The sequence below is a fragment of the Haemorhous mexicanus genome, chromosome Z, assembly GCF_027477595.1.
Source record: "Haemorhous mexicanus isolate bHaeMex1 chromosome Z, bHaeMex1.pri, whole genome shotgun sequence".
Classification (NCBI taxonomy): domain Eukaryota; kingdom Metazoa; phylum Chordata; class Aves; order Passeriformes; family Fringillidae; genus Haemorhous; species Haemorhous mexicanus.
In genome coordinates, this window is record NC_082381.1 from 43,856,155 (window position 1) to 43,877,766 (window position 21,612).

Genomic DNA, 21,612 nt, shown 5'->3' on the forward strand with positions numbered 1-21,612 from the left:
TTTGGCAGAAAAAGATGTGGTGTCTTGGTGGTGATCAAGCAGGCCTTTAGCCAGAAAGGTGTCCTTGTGGCAAAGGCAGCCAATGGCCCCATGGGCTGTGTGAGGGAAGTGCTGCCAGCAGATTGAGGGGGCTGAACCTTTCCTGCTCCTCAGCCCTGGTAACGCATACCTGGGGTCCATCCAGTGTCCAGCTCTGAGCTTCCCAGCTCAAAAGAGATGAGGACATACAGGAGAGTAGGTGCTGCTAAGGGCCACAAAGATTATGAAATAATTAGAACATGTGAAATTCTAGGAGAGGCTGACACTATTCTGCCTGGATAAGAGAAGGCTTGGGGGCCATAATTTACGCATAAATACCTCACAGGAGGTTGCAAAATAGAGCAGAACTTTTCCCAGTAGTAATGTTCCATGAAAGGACAAGAGGCAATGGACAAAAAGTGGTATTCAGGAAGTCTGACTTAAACATAAGAAAAAGCATCTTGAAGAGATTACGCAGAGAGATTCTGGCATCTTCATCCTTGCCCATACTCCAGTCCTAGGAAAACTGCTTGCTCTATATGATCCTGCTCTGAGCAGAAGGATGAATCAGACAATTTCCAGAGCTCTCTGCCAGTATCAACTATCCCTGGACTCTAGGAAGGTTTAGCCAGCATGCAGCATTCTTGTAAAACTTGGATAAGTGGTAAAGCTCTCCACAGTACAGCAGTTCTCACTTTGTCAGTGTTCCCTTCCTAGACAAACCAGAAACCTACGGCGTTACCTGGTTAGCTGGCTATGGAATCACATGTGCCATCACACACATTGGCTCAGTATCCAGGTCCCGAACGTGCCATTCCAGAATGCAGTGAAATCAGAAATGCATACGAAAGGAAGACTGCTGGTGAAAGATTATAGCTGGCTTTGCTTCGCAAGTTCCACCACTGGCAAAAAGGATTAGGGCTGGCTCGTAACCCTGGTGCTGCCATACATAAAGGCCTGTCCACAATTAAGATAAATCTTTACTGAACATAGTGGAATGCTGCTGGCATTGCCAGCTCTCTCTTCCCATGCTTTCCTCTAATTCCCTCAAAGAGACTTATTTTGGCTTGAAACTTTCCTTGTTTGCATTCTGGCCAGAAGCACAGTGTTTTGGATCTTTTCAGCAAAATCTGCTGCTTTTTAGTTCTTCACTTTGGTATAAATTACTTCCAAACAAAAAAAGTTCCAGAAATGAGCTCTGACTGTGAAGCATTTTTGACCAAATACAAGGAGAGTTTGCCTGATTGATTTTTAAAAAGGCATAAAATATACTAAATCTAATGATCAAATTAATTATATCCCAAATTGACACACATCATTTGATGTAAGAAGTTAACATCTATAGCCATGCAGATATTTCAAGACCTGAAAAGGGAGGACACTTCTTTTTCACAATGTATTACAAATCTCGAAATCACATCAATCCAGTTAGCATATAAAATAAAACAGTATATTCTGATTTTCCTCCACTTAAAATAAAAATACCAAGAGTAGTTTAAATAACAAGAGAAGGTATATGTAATACTACAGTCACCTACAAACCATGATCTTGCTTGCATACAATTGATGATAAAAGTTGTTTTTTCAATGGTGTTTTGTTAATTGAAAGACTGAATTTTCCTTACAAAAAGCCTAGCTGTTTTAAAAACAAATACAGAGTGAAAAAAATCTGGAAAGAAAACAACTGAAAGTCTTCTCTCCCCTTCTAACTGGGAGACACTTAAATATCCTACTACCATTTTAATACAACCTTGTCCTGCAGGTTATAAGCTACTGCTAGGAGATACTTTCCTCACTGGTGGTCAGAACAGGGCAAACAACCACACCGTCATGATTTATTTCCATTCCTATCGCCTTTTTATTTTTTTTGCTTCTCTTTTCCTACTACTCATTCTAACCTGCCTTGTATGAGCACCTTCCTGGAACCTTTCCACAGTAATTAACAGCAGTACAATTCCAAGCAATGCTTAAAACTGATCACAAGATATTTGTTCATCTTCACTGCTTGCTGGCATAAAAATAACTCTTCCACATAATTATCTATCACATACAGCAATCTGCATAAGCAAATGGCTGAATTAGCTTGCTGGAAAACAATGAAAGACTGCATTCATAATTGCAATACGCACTCAGGAAACCTCAGAAATCTGTAAAAATTGATCTGTTTTCTGCAATATACCCTGTGATGCTACTTCTCGTTTAGATGATTAATAAGAAACAAATGAAACAAACAAAACAAATAAACAAATGAACAAAAACCCACCAAAAAAATCTCATGCAGTCAAACAGGGGTGTAATCAAGAATTGTGCTGCTAAATGTGGGAGGCTGGCACTACCCTTTGAACAGAACTATTTGGAAGAGCAGATGAGAACAGAGTACAGACTGGTATCAAAGCCAAAGAGTAATTAGAGACAATTTCAAAATCAGTCCAAAGCCCCCAGAGAAGACAGGGAAGCTGTCTGGGTTCAAAAGTATGATGGAAAAGCATGAGAAGAGCACACAGGGTGCTTGGAGATCAAGCCATGTACACATAGCCAAAGATTAAGGGTGTTCATTTTGGCACAAGGCTCCTGGGAGTGATGCAGTATAGAAATGTTGGCAATCAGGACACAGAAAAGGGGGAACAGGGAAAATAAAAGGAAAAAACAAAAGCAGTAAGCCTGGGAAAGGATTTTAGTACTGTCATGAAGGCTGAGAATAAGAAAGCTGAGAAATTAAGGACAGGGATCTGTCCTGGTCCTGCAGTGCTTCTGGGCTCTGGGGCAGTGCTGTGCACAGCCATGACAATGAAGACAGTCTGGGCAGAAGGGCAGGAGCAAAAAGAAATTGATGGGAGGGGAAACAAATGACACAAAACCACCTAAAGACATTTGCAGCTGCTGGGATTCAGAGTGTGTGCAAGGAGGGGAAGAAGCTCTCTTCTCTCAAAGGATCTTGCTCTTGGGACATGTCAGAGCAACACAAATGTCAGCTCATGTGGGCTGCTCATCACTCAAACTGTGAAGCAGTAACCAAAGCTCAAATATCTGCAACTGGCCTCCTGACAAAAGAGTGGCTACCTGCAACAGATACAACTTGGACCTGGGGCTGGTGCATGCTTTTGTCAGAAACATCAGTGCAGCATGTTCAAATGTGGTCAGAACTTCAGCAGTGGAGTGCAGCAATGCCCTGGTCTTAGCCTACAGAAAGACATGAATCTACACAACCAGGTCATTGCTTCACTGCTCTTAGTGACAGCAAGTTGCACAGAGCAGTGATACTGCAGGAAGACTGCAAGTTACAATCTTCACACACATCTGAACAAACATGGTCAGCCACCTTTCCTGACATCTCAGCTCTCACACATTTGGCCCTTGTTATGGTAAATTTGTAACCACAACTCTCTGTTGCAAATACAGAAATTCTCACAGACTCTGAATACTAATGCCTTTAGTGTTTAAGTAAGTAGTTTCCTTGCCTTGTCCAGATCTTTCATCCTCACTAAAGCAATATGCACTGAGACTAGAAAACCACACATGGATGCTGACACCAGTCTCAGTTTTCCCCCTTTCCCAAAAGCCATATGGCTCATGGTGGAGGGGATGTGATACTTCTGGGGGAATTAGCACCTACCTTTTTTAACGCTGATCCTAAGTTCTTCCTCTCCCTGGAGCTAGAATAAAGGAGTCATGGCAAAACAATTGTGTTCATACCCTCCACCCAGCCCTAGTCTGAAGTGTAGATGCTAACCTTGTTGAGTTGCATGTGCTGCTGGATGTGCCTGTAGAGTCCTGCTGGCTGCTAAGAGGCATAAAATGGAGTAGGTTTTCCCCAGCTGGGCCTACTGTGCTGCTCCAAAATAGCAGCAGACACAACTTCCTTGTGGAAGCGTAGTGAAAGAGGTAAGGAGGCGCAGGAAGAAGAGAAAGGTGAAATTGTGCCTTGCTCATTCCCTTGCATTTACTGAGTCCCTTAGATTCACACAATTTGGCATATTCTTCTTTTGAACATTTGAAAGGTTAATTCAAGCACTAGTGCAGCCTCAGATGTGCTGCCTTTCATCTCAGCTCCCTGTTGCTCCTAACCTCTCGCACTGGTTGCCCAGACAATAAACACATGTGTATGTTAATGACCTGCTCCTCCTGCGCACGCACTGTAGCTGACTCAGTACCTCAGCCTCTACATACAACAAATACGTCTGTAATTAACAGATATTGTGGTAAGCACAGACACTGTGAGCTCTTTGCACACTGAAGAAAAACAGTCTCCTACACTGAAAAGGTTTTCCTGCTAGGGTACAACTATCAGGGAAAAGCTGAGTTCCACGTCCACCACAGTAAAAATACTGACCCCTCTTTAAAGTGAGGCGAGCATTTGCAAAATGCTTCTCAACAACACGGGAAGGATGAGCTCAGGTTGAATGGCACCACAGTCACATACCAGCTCCAAAGGCAAAGAAGAAACTCTTGTCTGGGTGCTGTTCCAGCAGGTCCTTCACCCTCCTGCCCATTCGCTCATTTCGTTTGTAGATGAGCTCCTGCCGGAAGTAGCTGTCTATTTCTTGGGCAGTAATGCGTTCATGGGCTGGAAGTGTAGCATTGATGAAATTTGGGACCTAAGGTAGAAAAGAAAATTTTTCATGAAAGGGGAATTTATTTCACAGGCAGCCATTACGCACAGGCATTTTGGTTCCACACAGAGGGTAGCAACTGCCTCATCCCTCAAGGCACATACCGTAGGTCAAAACCCAAAGCAAGCTAAAAAATACTTAATAAACTTCTAATGCCTCATTTCTCTCAATGCATCATTTCATGACTTAGCCAGATGGATTTTTTTTCAATTCAAAGTCAACAAATACTATCATTTTGCCACATTGAAGACCCTAAATCCTGATTGCTCAGTTGAAGAAAGTATTTGCCACTAACTGCCTTTAGCTACATACCTCTTTCTTAAATTGCCACAGGTATGACATAACTATAATGATAATTATGCTCTTCTAAGAGAATTTGACTGGTATCAGAGCCTTCAGGCTGCCAAAGAATAACTGTGCAATTTGAAGTAGTTAAAAGAAAAATCTCTAAACATTAAGAGGGCCAGATTTTGTCAAGAAAGAATGGGTTACCATCTCCAGTTGCCCTGTCCTGACAGTATCTTTTAAAATGCTGGCTTCCTCCCCTGGGGCCCCCAAGGACAGCTGTGGCTGCGCACTACCCTGACCTCTTGCCAGTGGAGAGAAAACGTGGGTCTGCTATTGCTGCAGCAATCCTGGATTCTTGACAAGTAGCTTCAGGCATTCAGTCACAGGGACAGTTAACTGAAGGGCCTGCAAGTGGTGATTTCTGGAGAGCAGACCCACTAATAAGCCAGGTGCTTTCCCTTGCAAGACTGCAGCAGATGCAGAGACTTTGGATTCCCTCAGAGACTATTACAGCTATCTTTCCAAAGGGTAGTTAGCCCAGAGGTAGTCATCTACTGGGCAAGCATGGAGTCAAATGCAACTTACTGAGAAGTTCTACTTAAAACATAAACTGACAGTGTGGCACACTATCAGTATTCAGCTCTGCTGCCAAGGAGAGTGCCCTGAGGTGGAGCCCCTCACATTAAGTAAAGGACAGGTTTTCCCTTGGCAACACGCTGGTCTCAGAGCTGCTCTCCAAGGACTTAGGGGCAACAATGTCTGCAGCATCTCCACAGGATAGTGATGCAGCATCTGCATCCTCTTAATATGCTGGTCTCCTCTGAGAAATGCTTTGAAACCTATGTATGGAGTGCACAGTGTAAAAGCTGGGCAGCACTGATGACCAGGATGCCTGCACCTGCAGGAGGGTGGGTGTGCAGGACGGGGAGGCAGCAGCCCACACACAAAGCTCGGCAGCAGAGAAGCAGGAGTTAGTTTGACTCTGCAGCTCTGCAGCGCATGTCACAGCAAAATGGTTACTCAGCACAGAAAGCTCAGGTACCAAGGCCTATTTGGCACTCTAAGGATACAGCCTGTGTTTTCACTGCACAAATTGCCTGGCAATACCTCACAAACAGGAACAGAGAGGCCTGATGTCTCAGCCTGAGGTTAGTTAATCTAACAGCCCAAATAGGCCAAATTGGTCCCTGCTGGGCATTTTCTCATAGTTTAAAGATCAGTGCTACATTCCATTGTGCTGCTTAGGAAACCATCTCCACAAACCCAAATCTGTGAGGTCTCAGAAGGTCTCTTTCCTTCACATTCAGTCTAAATCTATCTTTTCTTTGTTTCACTCCATTTCTCTTCTTTGGGCCTTGTCCACAGCACACAATCATACTGATAGGGGACATTAAAAAGCTTGTAACTCGCCCAGCCTTACAAACGCGTCCAAGTCACGAGTGCATTTCTCTGTTTATATTCTCACGAGAGAGCCTGCTGTTGCTCTCTGTCGGTGTTAGGTTTGCTCATACCTAAACTAGCGTAATTTCACAGGATCCTTAAGAAAGTAAATGATTAACTCATAGAGCTTTGATGCTAAAGTGAACAGGGCACTCATCCAAAAAGGGAAAGCCAGGTGCACCTTCACTGCTTGGGTGCAAGAGAGGGCTTGAGTTGGTGCAAACTCCTGGAAAAGAAGGCTCAGGAAAGCAGATGTGCCAGGGAGCCAGCAACATGCCCCTGGCCCTCACCCAGAAGGAGCCTGCCTGAGGAGAGACAAGCACACGTGTTACAGGGTTAGCACTACAGGGAGATGTGTGCAGTACAAGGGCTGCGGTGGCAAGACTCACTTGAGAAGTGTCATGGTTGAAGATGATGGAGCTGAGGTCTCCACAGTTGTAATGCTTGATAAGGTCCTCTGTCGTATAGGGGATCTGGAAACTGCCTGCTCGGAGGCTCTCCTGCTGCAAGAGAGTCTGATTCAAAGCAAAGACCACCTGAGGGAGGGGGAGAAGGGAGGAAAAGACAGAGTTCCTGGTAAGTTCTCTTTTCATCCCATGAGAAGGTCACAGACACACAGCCACTGGCTGAAGGCTCTCTGAAGCTACGCCTGCTCTGAGCCTGCCAGTCTGGACACCACCAACCCATGCCTCCTGCAGCTCCACAGGTACTCATACCCTGGATCCTGGCTGCTCAGAGGGAATGGACTCACCACATTTAACTTAATGGGGTTTTGCCTGTGACTTAATTAACACAAATGCTACAAAGGGAAAGACTGAAGCAGGGGCAATCTTGCTCCCTCAGATGACAGTCTGCCTGACCACCACAGAGCCCCAGGGCCTGACAGGCTCCTATCCTCCTATCTCCTCAGCCCCCTACCGAAGTTAAGCATGGCTTCTCCTCGTTTGCCCTTCCTTCCTCACCCCCAAGAACAGTCACAGGCTGTTGTTTCTTGCTTTGTGTCTCCTCTCAGGCACCACATCTGTTTCAGGCAGGAATGGCTCTCTGGAGCAGACCAGGCAAGAGTGGTGGCTCTTGGGGGACACGGGAAGCTGCTCTCCCTGCAGCTGCTCAGCACTCCGTCTCTCCCAGCTGACTGCCTCCACAGGCAGGGTGCTGACAGCATTCCTTCCTCTTCAGCCTTCCCCTGGGAATGCAACATTCCCATCCCCATTGCCGCAAGGAAAACTATATGGCTGCCACAGCTCCTACCCCCAGGGACCTTTCAGTTGCCCATAAAGAGAGAAGATCAGAGAAGATCACCCTCCAGATGTGGCTGCCTCCCCACCTGCAGCACAGCTGGGCTCTCCCAAGGTGGTGGCCTCAGGGCCTGACCCAGACGCTGGCTGCTGATCCAACTGCCCCCGCCTCGGGAGGCACACAGCCCATGAGGTGGCAGCCACTGAAAAGGGACAAGAGAGCACTTTGGACCAACAGGAGTCTCTGAAGCCAAACAGATGCAGAATCTCTGTACCTCTAGCCACCGCAGACAGCGGCCACCAAGCTCCAAAAGGCAGGAAGCCAAGGAAAGACCTGGGGTGGAAACGCCCCAGGCTGAACATGGGATGCCTGTGGGCCTCACCTTTGGTGAGGCATGGAGCTGCATACTCCCCTGTGCAGGGACAGGTCCTCTGCCAGCACCTGACAAGTAAAACACTACCATCTCTTCCGAGCACATCTCTACATGCTTACACTCATGCTACCACTGGTTTTCACACCAAAACTGGACAACTGCAACCAGCTTTCTGACTAGCTGCTGGTTTATTATTTTTATTTTTAAAGGAAGTAAGCTCAGATATACCGCTTTGAATTTTTTCAAAAATTACTCATGAGAGTGTTATTTTGTAAGCTCTGGTTACTCTCTGTGTAATTAACTCCTCCTGGACATTTGCCTCAAACACCATCAAAGGCACTCTAGAACTGAAAGTACTTGCCAACACTATGAAACTCACACATGAGTAAGCACACTCAATGTACTGAGACTACGTGAACCAAATTTTGGGATTACAGAGCAGATGTGGAAACAAACAGGTGCAACTTCCCTCCCCCACCACAACCATCTGTCTTCTACAGAAAGGTGCAAATTCCATCAGACTTGAAATCATGATGTCCCCACTACAGCTAGAGTTCCCTCTTTGGATCCCAATCACTGTGTATGTAACCCTATATGAAAGCACATAACGTAGCATTAATTCTGGGAGGGTGAATAGCAACATTCACTAACATCTCATGTTTGTAAAAAGGGAAAGAATTCACTTTGTTGGTACAAACTGCACTCAACTAAAATAATAATTCCATGTGGACACTTGGACAAGTTACACCTAACTAAGCAGTGGCTATCTTTCAAAGGACCTCTGTTACATTTTAAAGTAAATTGAACAAGACCAAATTGAAACCACTTTATGTTTGAACAAAGGTTTGTATGCAGGCTGGGGTTTATCATACTTCTAAGTCATCATTTTCCATTTGTTTGGCTTCAGAGAATCCTTAGTGAATGCTAATGACCAGACAACATTCCCTGAGAGACAAGCCAAATCCATCCTGAAAATATGGGACTTCTACAGCCACGACTGTTAGGTCATGCCAGGAAAATGTCGTATGTACAATCAGTCCAGCCCAAAGCACTTTCATGAGAATGGCCTATTTTTAAGCTATTGGATACCACCTGCTTGATTATTTGCCATTAAAGCAGCTCTATGGCCTTTGCTAAGAGTACATCTTTCTGGTTGGAGGTGTGAGAGTTTATACTGCACATATGAAGAAATTTCAGGATGGCAGCAGTCGAAGGTCTTGCCTGCCCAAATGGGAAAGCACGAAAGACCTTTTACAATGAGGTGGTTCATGTCTCATCTCAAAGAACAAAGTGCCCCAGCCCACTGCCCAAGACTCCTACATCCCATCCTAACCACAACTGCCTGGGGAGACAGCATCCAGCAGTCTGCCTTGGACTCCATGGCCATATTGGTGGTTTGTGTAGCAATGCCTCGGCTGCTTTTCTTTGCCGTGGAGGACTACAGCTGCTCCCTGACAGCTCACACTTCCCCACAAGCAACATCTTTCCCCGCTTAGACCTAGACCTGCATCCTCTCACTGTACATAGTGCATGAGGGGGGGTCACACAAGAATCACCTGAAGTCCCCCACATGGAGAGTGGGCCTCCACCTTGGAGCTGTGAGGAATAGAGTGGTCTCTGCTCCTTTGAGGACAGCAGTAGCAGCTCAAGTCCTTCCGCACCAGAAGCAAGAAAACCAAGATACAACAAAGAGGCAGAAATCAGGAGAGCATCAATGTGCTTGACAATCAGCCCTCCCTAATGAGTTACAGTAATTCATGCATCAGGCTTTGCACAGCTGGAGTACAGGAAATTCTGTTGTCAAAAATACTCTCCACATCAGCTGGTCTGAACAGAATGGTGGCATCTGCTGGAGGGAGATGATGGCACACCTACTGAACAACTACACAGGAATACAATTTGCCATCAGTACGAGTGTACAGCCTCTCAAAACAATGTGATAGTTCCTCTCAATTCCCCTGTCACTCCTACCTCCTTGTAGGAATTGAAAGTCCTCAGCAGAAAGAGAGGGGGATGTGGGGGTAAAGGGGCAGGATATGCTTGAGATATCAGAGGTTGCTTAAAGCTCTGCCCTGGTGAGAAGGTTATCTTCAGTAAATAGCAATGGATAAACATTTTCAGGGTCTCAAAAAGAGGTAAGATTCCTGAACCTACTGCTCTTGAAGGATTTAATTTACTGAGATGGGTCTTGCTCAGAAGTTGATAACTCATTATCTGTCGTTGCTTCTCAAAGAAAACATCAGACTAGGTACAAAGCAATGCTTAAAGAAGACCACAGCCATCAAACTCTGCAAACTGGATCTCAGTCTTGTTTACCAGATGTGAAAAACTGAAGAAAGTCAACCGAGCAGAAGCAGGTACCATATCAGCAGCTGGTCTGAAACTGCTATATTTGCTAGGCACAAATATTGCTTGCCTTCTGAAATCCCCATTCGATCCTGCAGTCCTTTCATCGCTAGTAATTCCAAGCAGTTAAGAAAATAGCAAATATTGAAAGGTTAAAAATAAATTTTTGATTTTTCTTAGAAATGAAGCCTAAGAATTCGGGTAGATCTGAGCTGCCCCAGTATGTGGTTTAAAAAGTACTCATCTCTCTTGCAGATATCTCTTGCACTACACTATTTTACTATTTCCAAGATCTTTCCTGTGTTGGAATCCACAGAAATCACTCTACATTCATCCTCCTTGCAAGACTATTCTTCCTCATTTCACACACCCCCTCCAGCAACTCCATCCTACTCTGCTCCATTAAGTGTATTCATACTAGCATCAAAGCATTTTCTGAAAAGATGCATTTGGAGAACAAAAGTAACAAGTTTATTATAAAGGGATTTTTTATCTCCCTCCTCCCATTTTCACTGTGATCTCTGTTTTCCCCCAACCCTCTCCCTTTTTTGTACTGTGGAAAAAATCGATTAAGCTCTCCAGTATACATATTGCTGCAAACCTCATTCTCCTCCTGGAGATTTCTTCAGCTGTCAGGAGACACTTGTCCCCTTTGCTAGCATTGTTGGAGTGGCCTGCTAGGCTAAGGGGGTGGGGAAAGGGGAGTTAGAGCCTGGCAGATGCCTTTTTTGTCAAAGACAAAAGACCCCCTGCCATCCTCTCCACTTTTCAGTACTTTCATCCACATTGGATCAAAGTGCTATTCTGCATATGAAAGGAACCTGGCATTATTCGCCTCAAATTAGCCTATCGCCATCCCGCTAGCCTCCAAGTCTTCCCAACAAAAGCACTCACATCTGTTCCATCATTTGCCTCATCTTCGGGGTTTTTTTTCTTTCTGCTCTCAGTTTTTGAGGGCCATTCAGACCCTTGAATTATAGTCTGGGGAGCATCTTCCTTGCTCTGGGATCGCTCAGCCGGACAATTTGCTTTAATTGTCTTAAGGAATCATGGGCTGCTTTTGGGTCCTTCCCAGAGACAAACTGCATCCATTACAGCTTCCATTCAGCCTCTTCAGCCAATTCTTTCCCCTTTTTTCCTCCTTCTCAAAAGCACGTTTCTCTCCTTGCTCTTCACCTGGAGGAGACCATTGCTCCTCTGGGCCAATGAACACTATTGCCCCAAATCAAACTGGGCCTTAATCAAAAGCATCATGACTATCAAAGTCAATAATCCTCCTTTGTCATGGTAATGATCCAGGAGGCCAAGTGTTGAGAAGAAAGCATGATTTCTTGCTACAGAGTGATGCAGCGCCTTAGAGGTCTGGTGAGCCTTCAACAGAAAGTTGGGATTGGCGATGCCAGAGCCTGGAAGCCTGAACCCACCGACCATGAGGAGCTCTTGCACAGGCAGGAGAAGTCTGATTTTGGCATGGGCTGAAAATAGCAAAAGCAGGTTTAACCCACCATCTGCAGCTTTCAGAGCAGTTGAAGCCACTTTCAGAACTGTTGCTTTAATAATGAAGAGAGAAAAGTGAGGCAAATTCTCAAATTTGAACCACTTCTGTGAGAAAGACTGGATTGAAGCCATTGTATGAGGCACCCACCCAGCAGACAAGAGATGAACAGCAGAAGTCAGTAAAAAAAAAAGGAAATGGAAACTACTTTAGGTTACCTATGAGTTACACATTTCCCATGGGCTTCATATTATTTATACTTGGGTTTTTTTCTCAAAGCCATCATTGCAAGTAGAGGGAGAACCTTTTCTGTAGTAGGAACATCCAAATCACTTAGATGACATTCAATTTGCCTCAAGTCAGACAAAAAAATGCTTACACAGATGAAGGCAGGGAAGAATTTGATCTGTCTTTGCTGACAATAAACTCACACTAACACATCTTTTGCCAATTTTTTGCAGAGTGTCCTACCAGGACCAAACAGAAGACACTGAAAGATTTAAATTGTTATCTGGAATTTAAATAGGAATACACAAACCAACCCCTTTTCAACTAGGAGCTATAAAAAACAAGGCTTTAGAAGCAATCAATGATTTTTTCCTTCTCTTCTTATTGCAGAAGGATGGTTGAGAGCGTTAAATCAAAGGAGCACTATTTACAGCACTGCTGGGAGAAGTGCAACCCATTTATTTGTAATAGAAAGCACTAATACATAGACTTTTGTCTGAGCAATTTACAATGATTTACAGTGTAAAATGTAATTTTTATGTTTCCAGTGACTGAAGCAGAAATTAATGCCCCACTATGTGCTGAATGTGGAATAAGACCAGCAGTAGTGTAGATTGTTCCCATGTCTCAGGACGGCTCGTAATTGACATCTGGACACCGCCAAGACCTCACGGGAACTTGCTCCCATCTTTCTAAAGCGTTAATTATGTGACTGTGAACCTGCAGCTGCACTCATCCTGAGAAATCTCCACCTAAGCTTACTGGGATTCCTCCCTGTCCTGCAGGAATCTCCCGAGCTTTCATGAAGTGCATTCTTTGTATAGTGTGTAGAAAAGCCTTGAACTGTTTTTTCTGTGTGTATTTGTGCATTACTGGACAAGGAAAAGGATTAAACTTTTATTTTTTTTAATTCCATCTTAGTTAAATATTTTGTGAATGTTAGCAAAGTTTGTTTCTAAAACCTTCACATATCAAATCTTCACTAGTATATTCTTACTTCAAGAAACAGAACTAGGGACTAGCCCTTTATCTAATTTCAGGTTTCTACAGTACTGAAGCAAAGTTGAAGGCAAAAAAAATCCCATCTATTTTCAATCTACTATACTTAGAATTCCTGTCTCCTACTCAGCAATTCTTCAGTTAGCAATGTCCACCTTCAAAATCATTAGGAACAATGATCAAAATGAAAAGGACATACTAGCAATCCTGATTTCTCCTAGAATATACTCACTTTCCACTTTACAGACCTGTCTGACCAGTACACAAGTAGCAATTATTTCTTTCTTTTGTGCAATACTTCACAAGACACTTAACAGAACCATCTCAAGATTGTACAAAAAAAATAAGCAAGTTGCAAGGCAAAAAACCTGAAACAAGGGTTTCCTGGGCTGAAACTAGCTATACTTTTAAAATTCAACATCTGCAACTGATGTTTTAGTTGGCATTTTGTTTGTTTGTTTTAAATAATCTTCTGCTAAAATAGTTGCTTTGATCCGCTTCCTCCCCATTCCTTTTCGCTGGATAGTCTTAAATGTAGTTGAAACAAAACTAAAATCCTGAGGTTAATAAAACAGACTTTCTTTTTTAACACTTTTTAACATCAGTACAGGAAAATTATCTTAGAAAGAAAACAAAATGGCTTTCCAACTGTAGAAAGCATTTAAAAAATGTAGAAATTATGACACTTCACTGTTTTTGTGACTGTAAGGAGTAAGCTAGTAAAACTGCTGCAGACTACCTATCTTTCACAGCTTCAAGGACAACATTTAGAAGCACTTTCTATCTTCCTGACTCACAATTACAGGCACTAAACAAACTGTGTATTAATGACCTGGGGTTTAGCCACCATGTTTTTTTCACTCAGTGCTCACAGATGCTCTTTGGAATGCTGCTAGACGAAAGAAAAATTCTTGCAAATCCCTACTTGCCTTCAGTATTTTTTTTATTTGTCCTCTCTACCACAGGCCACATATAGCTTAGGACTAAACAACAGTTTCAAAGATTGCTTCCTTAGAAATTTAGAATACTGAATATATTCTCACCAGTATTTGTACACCTTTTATTGGGTTTTTTTTTTTTGGTGGAATGAAATTCAGAACACATATTTTTAATTGGCTGGAATGCTTCCCCCTCTTTCTGCAAAACTGATGTACCTTACTTGCACGATTCCTGTATGTGTGAACAAGTCAAGACTATAAGGTTGCTAGAGTAAACGAACTAACCTTGCAATGCCACAAACAGGCCCAGTTATCACACATCTTCTGGTAACCATGCAACAAGATCTTTGGATTTTCTTGAAGTTCTGCCAGCTAGGAAAGCACGTTCTGTATAAAACATTCAGCACTGATAAAACATTCTTCCACTCAATAGAACAATTAGGCCAGGACTTTGCCTGCTGTTCCAAACAGAACAACAGTTTTGAACTACTGTTTATGTTGCAGGCATCTAGAAACATCTTGAAGAGAAGATTCTGCCTTCCCAAAGGAGCATAGCAGAGCACCAGATGACCTCTCCACAGGTACAGGGGTCAAAGGAAGAATTTACATTATATTTCTGTGTTGTTATATAATGTTACACTTGCAACAAAAAACTTCAAACAAGAACTGCTGGAATGGCCCCTAGCTGGTTTCAAGAGGATCAAAGGCTGGAAGTTCTCAGTGCAAAAGGAGATTTCCAAGAGGAATGACTGACAAAATTTTCAAACAGTGAGACACAGGCCTAAATCTGTGTTCTTCATAGTACCTGTGAGCTCGGCCACAGAGGAAAAATAGCATGTCCCAAGGTAGGATGGGAATTTACAAGCCACCAGCTGTGGAGTAAGAATCCCCTAAGATGATACTCTTGGAATGAGTCACCTCTACTTACTTCTCTGGCTGTCCACATTAGGACATAACCAGCTGTCCCAATTCAGCCAATACACCAATCTAAAATATTTAGATTTTCAGACCCAGGAAAATCCATCTGCTGCCAACGCCATGAGGAAGCTGCTGTTTGGCACTTCGGAGCAAAAGGCTAGAAAATATCTGGGTGGTTTTGTTATGTTTTTCTCTTTGTTTTACTCTTGAAAAGGATTGTTGCATGCCAACAAGGATCCCTCAGGAAATTTAAGTGGCTGTCTAAGTTCAACTGATTTGCAAGATGTCTCCTATAAGGTAAACTGTTACTGGCAAAATATGGAAGATTTTAACCTGCAGACTTCTGAACCAGTTTCAATGCATCCAAAGCCAGAAGAAAAGATTCTTATTTTACTCTGCTAGCCCTTAGACTTGTTTGCTGTACTACATGCCTTTATTATTCTAATTCCCCTGCTGCCTACATATGAAAATAAAAGTGTTATATTATCAAAATGTAACTGCAATCCATCAAGATAAGAAAGCAGAAGGATGCTAGCTCAAATTGGATTGCAGAAGCTTTGTTAAAGGTCTCCTCCATTCACTACCACTTGAAATGGACAAAAAAAAAATAAAAGTACTGCAAGATTTTGTGGGGCAAAAAAGGTAAAAAAGCCATGAGAATATCTCTGAACTTAAACCATTAGACTAACTAAACAGAAATGTCTTAAACATCTCAGTGAACAAGGTAGACAACTGTTACAACAGCTAACCCTGTCTTCTTTAGCACTTTTGAGCCCTAGATAGTCAAATCATTTTTTTTAAAGACCAGGGCAGGTCACCTTCCCCACAGCAGTTCCAGCACATGGTCACACACACTTACTGTCAGGGTAAGTGCTCTGGATAAACATTTGCTCAAAGATTCCGGAGAAAAGCAGAACTGTCTGCCAAGAGCTCAGAATTTTTGCAAAGTCACTGTGATTACATAAGACTGACTGGCAAGATTAAAATGGTCCAAGATAAGCAGGCGGGCTCTGGAGTGTGATGAAATGAACAGAAACAAGAACAAAGGATGTCAGGATTTATCTTATGGGCATGTTACACCTTGGCCTCAAAGAAAATTATTGGGCGATTTTCCTGGGCTAGGCAGGGCAACGCTTTTCAGAAATTATGTGAAAAAGCCACAGTGTAACTGATATCAACTCAACCAGCAACTCTCTGTATGGAAAAATGCAAGAATATATTGACTTATGGCCTGTAACATTCAGCACCAAAGCAAAAAGCTCTTGTGCAAAAGATTGTAAAGGATGTGAAAACATCAGTGACTCAACTCCGTTTTTAGAACAGCAACCCCTCAAGAAGGTCTGTACAGCACAGGCATGAGACTTGTACTACAAAAAGTCTACCCTTAAAACTTACATTTGAATGAGAACACAACTTGTACAAAGTCCTGGGTTAAATTTCACTACTGTTATCCACCCCAAAAATCTGCTGAAGTATGGCTGCCTCCCACATTACATGGTTAGCAGTGTGCACCCTCTCAGTGTCAGACAACACCTACTGGAGCTCCTTATGCTTCTGTCCCTTCAGTGAAAATCTGAGACGCAGGTCCACAAGCCTTGTGTCTATGCAGTGTTGTGACACTGGATTAAGGATAAAAAAGTTCAGAGATTACTCTGATATCAATCACTGATGCTATCAATAGTGACACAGAAAAAGTAACATAAAGCACATATACAGCATATACAACATATATATCCCATGTCATATAGCTTCTATAGGGTTTTTTAAAATATTCAATATTCACGTATATTTTAAATATGTGTGAAAGGATTCAAACACTCGTCTCAAATTCATATGCAAGGAAAATGAAGTGGAATTGAAAAACTTCTATCAAAATCCATCACACAGAAGAAAGAAACTCTCATAAACACGAACTTCTACAAATTCTTCATTTGATCGTCTTAGGAAAAATACTGCCCTGTTTGTATTTTTAATTCATCTGTAAACTTTCAAACTACCAACTTCTGACACAAAGTTGCCTCCTAAGGACTGAACATGTGGTCTGAGAGCCAGGGACGCATCATTCCCAGGTAGGGAATCTTTTACCAGAGTCATTAACTGTGAGGGTCCCATACAGACAAGGTTCACAGGCAGCCTGATGCAGCCCTTCTCCAGCACTACACACACCAGCATGCCACAACACACAGTGCAGCCTAACACTGCAGCTCTTACACTGCATTCTGTCAGGTGTCTGTTTTCAAAGCTGTGCTTGTTTGCCCTCCAAAGCAACCCGAACTCCAAACCTCCCCTTCTTTTCTAGCCACTGTTTTTTTCTCAGATACACTAGCTTGCTTTCTACTCGAGTCCACACTTGGGAGTTTTTTTGCCACCTTACACATGGACAGGACAGGGACTCGCTGATGACAGAGAAATATCAGTATTACTTCTTGCCTAATTTTTTCAGACACAGCAGTATTTCATCCAGGAAGAAAAGCCCACAAGAGCCCTTCCTAGGAATCTTCCTAGACATGGCCTTAAAAACATTCATTCAAAACTACTCCTCCACCAAAACCAGATTTGCGTTTCTCCCAACTATGACAGTTTTTCAGGCTTTGCACCATTCAAGATTTAATAAAACTAAACAGAAACATAACAGGACAACAGAGGTTCCTGTTCAGAACATGCCATATTTATTGTGCTGTTCAATGCACTCAGTTCTGAAAAGTAATTTCACATCAAATATCTTGTTTAGATACAACCAACCTTACATAGAACAACATCTGTTTGTGACAGATCAAACATGGAAAGAAATCATCATCCCTCAAAACTGCATTTCAAACTCTTATATAAATCCCAAAAAAACTCTGACACTTGGTCACACTTCCAGAATCTGCTGAGAGGTTTGGAATTATTGTAAAAAGGAAATGCAAGTTTTTGAAGAGATTTCAGAAGCCACTGGATACTTTGCACATCCCTGTGATCTCTGTGAGCTCAAAATACAGTGAATGCACATGTGAATTTCAAGCATAGGGGACATTAAAGCCTTTTGTCATGTGCATGCACACCACTTTCCAAAAATTCAGCTACATGCCTCCAGCTGAACAGTGCTAAAAATTAGGTGCAACACTTGCTAGTGTCTCACTTCATTGCTTCTACTCGCCTTCCTGCACTCAAAAATAGGATTTAACATTATATGAGCACATTGAGCTGGTAGTGATACATGAGCTGAAGCCCTTCTTGCTGCACAAACCAGAGCTCAATACAAATTCTCTTCCTTTACCATTCCAAGCCCCCTCTTCCAGGCTTAGTCTTCCCCTTCTGCTTAACTGTGACCTGCTGGCATCCACTTTGACTGTGTGACCATCCAAGTAAGCCACTGAATCAATGAAAGTGTCATTGGTGGGGTGGGGACCTGACAAGTCCAGTCAGAGCTCACTCAATTCAGCGTTGCCAGTTTTCTGCTGCTCCAAAGGAGACAAGAAGGGTAGGGTCTATTCCTGATGGTCACATGCTAAGTGCTGTCACATTTGCTCTTTATCATGAGGCTCTCCATAGCCCCCGGATGCAACAGCAAAAGGTGTCAACATTTCAGTATGAAATTCAAGTTGCAGGGTGATGTATCAGATTCTCCTGACATGGCAGTATTGATTCTCTGCCTGATGACAAGAAGCACTGTGGAAGGAAGTGCTTTCACATCCACCCATAAATGGTGAGAATGAGATCACAGGGAAATAACTCACTCCCTTGGTATGTCCTCTGCTCAGCATCAAAGCTTGGTGCCAAACCCAGAACCCCAAACCTCTGCAGCCTCTACTGCAATCCCCCTGTACAATTCCTTTCAGGAGACCTTTCAGATTAAGTGGACAGAACTGCTACCTGAGAACAGTCATGGTTGTCTTGTTCACACCAGAACAGTGCAAGCTCACAAACACAAAAAAAGCAGCACTACTGCTCAAAAGGTGCAAACCTGAGTCACAGCACAGGCTCTCAGTTAGCATGTCCAACTGCGTACACATTCCTGAACAGTTCAAATCAAATAAAACAAAACTTGAAGGCTGTACACCCTGGCAAGTAACTACTTCATTCTCTATCCTTGGCTAGGGAAACGAGCTATTCCAGTAATGGAATGTGGCATTTTTCTGAAGTCCTCTTTTTGCAAGAAGGACGGTCAGATAAATGTCAGTCCAAATCACGAATGTGTTCCCAGCCTGTCTGCTAGAGATACACAGCCTCTGCTGGGAATATATCACCCCTCTGCAGAGGCCCTTAGAAAATATTTTAGCACATTTATTTTTTATGGAACATAGAGACAATTTTACTCACATTTCAATTAATCCAGGCTCATATTTTCAGTTTACTCAGCAATCACACAGCTCTGCTGCAGAGGCCCTCAAAATTTTGTCAGTAGAACCTTTTATCTTGAATGGCTCCATGAAACTCAAAAGCAATTGGGCCAACCCTCAGTACATTGTGTCAAAGATGTATTTGGTGCAGCACAGTGATGATTTAAATTTTGGTCAGAGAGAGGAGTCATTCAGGGACACCAGGCGATCATACATGAAATGACTGCACATTTTGAAAACCTTCATCAAAAAATCAAACCCAAGCAACCATGAAATAAAAATAATTCATACTTTAGGCCTATCATCATTTTTTCTGTACTGACTGAATTCTTGCAACAGCACTACACAGAACGGTCTACAATCCTCTAGCAGCAGAAAGGCCAAATTCAATTTCAATTCAAAATAGCTGAAAAACTGTTTTCAATATAAGTGCTGACATGTTTGACCTTTGTAACATTTGAAAATCGTTTTATTTAAACTTTCTGCTTAACATGGCTTTTATCTTGTTAAAGACTGTTACTACATTTCCCTAGTTTAGTTTTCTTGGATCTCATTTGTTTTCTGTGAAAGTTCCAACAGGTTGCCTAGCAGTTTGTAGTGTCCTGCACTAGTTCCTTTAGAAGCCTTGGCTGCATGTGCCTGCTTCTGCTGGTTTTTTAATAGCTCATTTTACCAGGTATCTTCTCACCCTCCCCTCATCAGCAAGTTTCTGACGAAACCAGTATCAGTTCTATTCTTTTCCTGGTGGTCCATAACAGCACTTTTTTTAAACAAAAATATTTGCTTACTTCAGCCTTTCTGCCATGCCCAGGTAGTCCAAGGCTGCTCTTTCAAGTCCTTCTCTCCTCTCCTCTCCTCTCCTCTCATCTTCCTCTCCTACCTCCACAGCTTCTGCTCCCCTGCTGTAAAATGGTGAAATGAATATATGGGCATAACAAGGGCAGACCTGCTGGTGAACAGTCCTCAAAAAAACTGGGCACCAGAAAAAAATATTTAGTACATTTCCTGCTTATGTCCATTCAATTTTCTTATCACATTTATTAGACTTCACGGCATTATCTGCCCTATAAGAAAATTCCTAATTTAACAAGTCAAAGAAAAGAAGTATTACAGGACCACCAATCTGTAAGTCAATTTCCCTCATTTGGAAGGGAATGTAAGTAACTGCATAAGTCCCCTGAAAGTCCTCTGAAACTTTTATCCTAGTTTTGAATGGCAGCTAGACATTTACAGGTTATAGAGAGGGCCAGAGCAGCTGTAGAAAGGGAGTCCATGGTCGCCTTCTGTAAAAAGTTTTTTTACAGCCTTTTAAATTCTTAACTGCTGACACAAGAAAATACATCTGCTTTTGCCATGAGATTCTTAATCCTCAGCCCTGTTCTCTTCAAAACCAAAACATGGGGTGTCTTTTAAAGGTGTTGGCAAGAACTACAGCTAACATGCAAAAGAAGCCTCGCAGAAAGCACACACACTGGAGGGAAAAAGCCCCACAGTTAACAAACAGCCCAAGTGCTACCACCAGGTTCCCTTTTCACAGAGTGACCAGATGGATGCACCAAGCCTGTTGAAACATCTCACCAGGAGCTACAAGAAACTTTGAGCATGGGGTCAACTGCTGACAATAAAGCTACTAACTGCAGAAGTCCTCCCCTGCAGATGTGAAATATCAACCTCAGACACATCGCTTGAGCTCCCAAAATATTTGCCGCTCCTCTTTCCAAGCAATGCACACCAAACATGGACTTTAGCTAGAGCAAACACACTGCCCTGTGCTACTGGACACAGCTGTACCACAGCTTAGGAGTCTGTAGTCACACATGGCTTGGGACTCGCGCAGCACTGCAAAACTGCACTCAGGATCACTGCTCAAACTGGCACAGCCAAATGAACCAAAACACCATAATCCTCCCACATCTCTTTTTATTCTTCATATGTTCTGACATTATTTAATAAGTATTTCAAATCCAGTAAATGCTTATGGCATTTACTACATTAACGGAATAAATGCACAATTACAATCAATTTGTAACATTCCTGACAAATTTGGGTTTCAAGCCTGTCATATCTCTTGAGATTCCAAACTAAATGGGCACAGAAATCAAAGGACTTTTTAGACTTAGAAACAGGCAGTATGTTTAGGCTAGCTAATTTATGAGGTCTTCCCAGGACAGGGGCTCTCACTGCAAACTGAATGCGCCTTTCTGTAACAGGCTAAGGAGCTAAAAATAACAAAATTGATTGTGAACTCCTGGGTCTCAGTCTCAGTACATGAAGATTTATTACAACAAATTTTGGTGGTGTTTTGGTTTGGTTTTTTTCCTTTTTGGTCAGTGTTGTTTTATTTCCAAGGTCAAAAAGGTCACCAGAACTTCCTCTTTGGAGATAGCACAGTATTTCA

General features: G+C 42.7%; 1 protein-coding gene across 2 annotated transcripts in view; it reads right to left on the reverse strand.

The window, feature by feature from the left end:
- Positions 1 to 21,612, reverse strand: part of TRABD2A (TraB domain containing 2A) — an 82,243-nt gene that overhangs the window by 20,170 nt on the left and 40,461 nt on the right. Inside the window, exons 3-4 of one of the 2 annotated variants that reach the window (XM_059874254.1) lie at positions 6,746 to 6,892; positions 4,439 to 4,613 (exon numbers count right to left, since the gene is read on the reverse strand). In XM_059874254.1, the coding sequence (XP_059730237.1) occupies positions 4,439 to 4,613; positions 6,746 to 6,892 (322 nt within the window). The remainder of the gene's footprint in view (positions 1 to 4,438; positions 4,614 to 6,745; positions 6,893 to 21,612) is intronic. The other variant, XM_059874255.1, reaches the window with a different exon arrangement.